Source organism: Vespa velutina, chromosome 12, assembly GCF_912470025.1.
Source record: "Vespa velutina chromosome 12, iVesVel2.1, whole genome shotgun sequence".
Classification (NCBI taxonomy): domain Eukaryota; kingdom Metazoa; phylum Arthropoda; class Insecta; order Hymenoptera; family Vespidae; genus Vespa; species Vespa velutina.
This window is the reverse complement of record NC_062199.1, coordinates 1,165,001-1,170,000: the sequence shown is the minus strand read 5'-3', so window position 1 is coordinate 1,170,000 and position 5,000 is coordinate 1,165,001. Positions and strand designations below refer to the sequence as shown.

The following is a 5,000-nucleotide window of genomic DNA, read 5'->3' as shown; positions in this document are numbered from 1 at the left end:
TTCTTTTATCGGCCAATCATTATCAAAAACTTCTACGAAATTTGGCACAAAGAGTAATACACGCGTACGCGTATGCGTAGACACACGCACATACACACACACATACACACACACACACACACCCATATATGTTTATAATTGTCATAACGACAGTGGGGAAAAAACGAAATGTAAGACCGACATTGTACCGCGCGATAAAAAGGAGAACTTTTGCACGATATGTATATACATATACATATATGCATATAATATATAATGTAAGAAGAACAATATTCTGAAGTGGTTAATGATATTGATTTTGAAGGAAAAAGAAAAAAAAAAAAAAAATAGAAAGAAGGAGAAGAAGAAAAAAGATATCGATTATTTCAAGTTCAAGTTCAAAGAATAATTCCAAATCTAATTGCTAGCCTCGAGATCGATAACAAATATCTTCAGTCCATAATGTCTGTGTTTGATGTGTGAATACATGTTCGAACGTTGCTTCGTCCTGTAACGGCAATAAGGACACTGGAATCTAGGACTCTTACCACATTCGTATTTAAAATGACGCCAAAGTGCATTCCTTTGTTTATATGTCTTCCCACAAGTGTTACAAATATGACCCTGTTGTTGTTGTTGTTGTTGTTGTTGTTGTTGCTGCTGCTGTTGCTGAGAAATTCGATGCTGTTGATGTTGTTGTTGTAGTTGTTGTTGTTGTTGCTGTCGCTGTTGTGGATCTTGTTGATTCATCGTTGAATACCGGTCAATCATAATGGGATCCTGTAGCGTTGTGCATTCGTTCCAACATACTGCAACATCACATCGAAAGGGTAACAATGGATAACCTTGTGAGAGTATCAACCTTGAAATATTTTCCCAACGATAGTGTTGACGATTTTATTCGAAATTCAATGTCGTACTCGTACATGCATCGTCATTCTTCTCTCTTTCCATCCATCGTCAATTTGATCTTATTAAAAGCCATTAGTTTTTAATTTTATTTTCTTTTTTTTTTTCGAATTGAACAAATAATTAAAAAAGAAAAGAAAGAAAAAGAAAGAGAAAGAAAGAAAAGAAGGAGAAAGAAAATATTTATATAATTAGGATTAATTTCGACAACTTATCACATTTTCCAAAATAAAAGTCAATCGCACTATACACCTAAAGATCATATACATATATATATATATATATATATATATATATATATATATATATATATATATATATATACATATATATATATATATATATATATATACACACAATACATATATATATATACATATATATATATATATATATGCAGGGTTAAGGTTGCCTTTGTGATCATATCAGGATTGAACCCATCTCATGGTTGGTGATGATAAATTGAGTTGCATCAGGGATCCTCTCGTTGCACTCCTGAAGTATGATACTACAAACCTTTTAGGACAATTTGTATATATATATATATATAAATAAACAAAAAAATTATTAATACATTCTTCGTGGACGATTTATTAATAATACAAAATTGTATGTATGTATGTACGTATGTATATGTATATAAATATATATACATATATATATAAGTATGTGTGTGTGTATATATATATATACATATATAGATAAAAAGTTATATATTTTTCTTTCAACAATGTCGTACAATCGAAATGATATAACATTTAAAGAACCATCGTGATATTATTTCAGTCAATTTTGGTAATAATATTAATTGATAATTATTATTATCACTGTTATTATTAATATTATTATTACTAATATTATTATTATCATTATGGTGATATCGTCAAAGGATGGATGTTAAATTTGGATAAGTGTGTATCCTAACAACATGATCTGCTAATGTATCAGGCCTGCTGTAAATTCTTCCGCAATGAGGACAAACACACTTCAGTTTAGTCGGGCCACAACCGTACCTGATGTGCCTACTCAACGAAGATTGATTCTTGTACCTCTTTCCACACTTTGTACACTGGTAATCTCCAATTCCACTCACGTTATATGATAATTCTGAAACGAAAAACAAACATAAATGGCGTCGATTATTACCTGATCAAATAACGAGACACCATGATTAATCATTCTTTCATACTCGCTGTTTATGACTAGGAAAATGAAAAAAAAAAAGGAAGAAAAAAAAGAGAAAGAAAAAAAAAGAAAAGAAAAAGGAAAAAAAAAAAAGAAAAGAAACATTTATTTATATACATCAACAAGAGACAGAGAATATTATAATACTTTTAATTATCGAAAAATATGATTCAAGTAGAAAAATATATGGCGTTGATTTACCTGATTAAACTAATTTCAGTTAATTAAATAATAATTAAGTTCATTTATGTTTGTTAATATCGATCTTTTAATTAAAACTAATTAAAATCTATGTATTTATATATTTGTGTATATATACTTATATGTATATATATATATATATAAGGAAAATTTAAATTATCAATCTTTAACTAATTAAATTAATTAGAAAAGGGACTCGGCATCATTTAATCTTATCTCAGAGTGAATTATTAATCCTAATCTGAAATATGTTAAAAAAGAAAATAGTGAATTAAATGAAAAATCACATTTTATTACAATAATATTCTTCCTTTTTTCTTTTTCCTTTCTTTTTTTTCTCTTTTTTTTTCTCTTTTTTTTTTTTTTTTTTTTTTTTTTTTTTTTTTTTTTTTTTTTTTTTTTTTTTTTTTTTTTTTTTTGAACAACATAAAAATATACAAAGTCACATAAACAAACAACTTGTATACAAAGTGTGTTTAACGATGTAACAATTAAAATTTACAATTAGATTTTTCTTTCTTTTTTTCTTCATTTTTTCTAGCGACTTCATATACAGGCGCATATAATTAGAGATATCACGTGTATATATATATATATATAATTGCGCGCACAAGCGTATATATACAAGGTGGGGTTATAAATTAGACCGCCATAAAATTTTAGAAATATAAAGAAACTTTGTTTACAAAATTCGTATATGGTTACGCAGAGGGTCATAATACAGTAGCAATAAAAATTTTTTGCCAAAATAAGATGAATCAAATTTATTAAGAATTTGTTTATAACAAATTGCTCATAACAAACTGTCAATTAATTACTAACAATACGTTGAGAAAAAGACAAAAAAAATTTTGCCCTTTAAAATGATACTTGATTCAGGTCTCTACGATTTTTAGTTCTGGAGATATTCCTGTTTAATTGAAAAGACGTAATCATTAACAATATAAAAAAATTATTTGTTTATTAATTTATGTAAATTTATAGATTAGTCGCGGTCTGAATATTTTTTTCTTTTTTTTTTTTTTTTTTTTTTAGCAAAATAAGATTAATTCAGCTCGTAAAGAATTTGTTTATAAAAATTGTTTATAAAAAATTGTTTATTAGTTATTAACAATAGGCTAAAAAAATAAAGAACAGTTTGCTATTTAAAATGATATTTGATTCAAGTCTCTACGATTTCTAGTTCCAGAGATATTCCCATTTAAGTGGAAAACGTTTAGGCTGACTCACTGACCCATATAATTTCATTCATACCGGCGCGTGACACACTAACCTATATAAATTCCGAGAATTTACGCTACCGTACTACTACTACTACTAACATTACTACGAACAGCTGTTTTACGTTACTAATGAATGGAAATCTTTCGAAGGCGATATCTTCGAAACGAAAAGTCGTAAAGACTTGAAACCAACGCCATTTTCAAGCATATTTTATGCTTTATTTATTTAAATATTGCAATAATATCGATATAATAAAATCGATTTTGTTAATAATTTAAAAAATTTATTTTTTTTATTTTCTTTCTTAATAAGGACATAACTATAATGAAATCATTTAAATGTTGATTACAATCGTGTGAACTTTATTTTGTTTATTTAAAAAAAGGCATAGATCAATTAATAAAAGAATGAAAATTGGCAATATCGAACGATAATATTGATAAGACACTTAATGTGAATTATTGACTAAACTAATAATCTTTCGACTTACTTGGGTTAATACTTTTTTACAAAAAATGTTAAACTGCATCGATCAGCGCAATCAAAAACATATGATTTTATATTTAAAAAAGTTAATCCTCATATGTCCTCTCTATGAGTCCACCTACAAGAAAATTAATAACGTCATATTATAGATAACTCCGTACGATGGATTTTTGTAAACAAAGTTTCTCTATATCTGTAAAAAAAAAAAAAAAAACATATATATACAAGGTATATACAAGGTGATCAAAATTATTCCCCCACTCTGTATATGTGTTTGTGCATAAATTTATGGCTCCCTTGAAAATAATATTGCATATAGAAAAACAAATCTACTGATGTATATATTTAAAAAATATCTATTTACATATATTTCAATACGCGTATCACATAAATGTTATATTAAAGTTGTTCGTTGTTCAAATGAAAAATCATTATTTTTCGACATATAAATTATAACAATGGGCGCAAATAATTCGATCATTCCAATTCCAAAAAACGATTTTCTTTCTTATCATGATCAAACTAAAATTAGAAAAAAATGAAAGAAAATAAAAGAAAAAAAAAAAAAAGAAAGAGAGAAGAAAAATAAAAAAAAAACAATTAAACAATTTTCAATTGACCAATGTGTATATATACATATAATCTCCTTTGAATAAATAATAAAGATAATTTGACAAGTTTTACAAAAAATATTCATATTTTTCATATAAATATATGTGGATCCTTTGAAAAAATCACTGCTACCTTTTTCTTTTTTTTTTTTTTTTTTAATTGCACACGTATAAATTTCATTGTAAATTTTTCAAATGATCCTCGTATACATATATACATATATATGTATGTTTATATAATTAAAAAATTATACTATCGATATAATTAATATCTATAATTAATAATTATATTGACAATACATATATATATATATATATATATATATATATATATATGTATGTATATATAACTATTGTATATTATATAGTAATAATAAAGTAATTAATGAAATTAAATAAAAAATA

At 25.5% G+C, this 5,000-nt stretch overlaps 1 protein-coding gene across 33 annotated transcripts in view; it reads right to left on the bottom strand.

The window, feature by feature from the left end:
* The window catches only part of LOC124953495 (longitudinals lacking protein-like), a 237,120-nt gene that overhangs the window by 188,925 nt on the left and 43,195 nt on the right, over window positions 1-5,000 (bottom strand). For 3 of the 33 annotated variants that reach the window (XM_047504963.1, XM_047504974.1, XM_047504964.1), the window contains one exon: window positions 528-788. The exons of the other annotated variants lie outside the window; for them this stretch is intronic. In XM_047504963.1, the coding sequence (XP_047360919.1) occupies window positions 528-788 (261 nt within the window). The remainder of the gene's footprint in view (window positions 1-527; window positions 789-5,000) is intronic. 33 annotated transcript variants of the gene reach the window in all.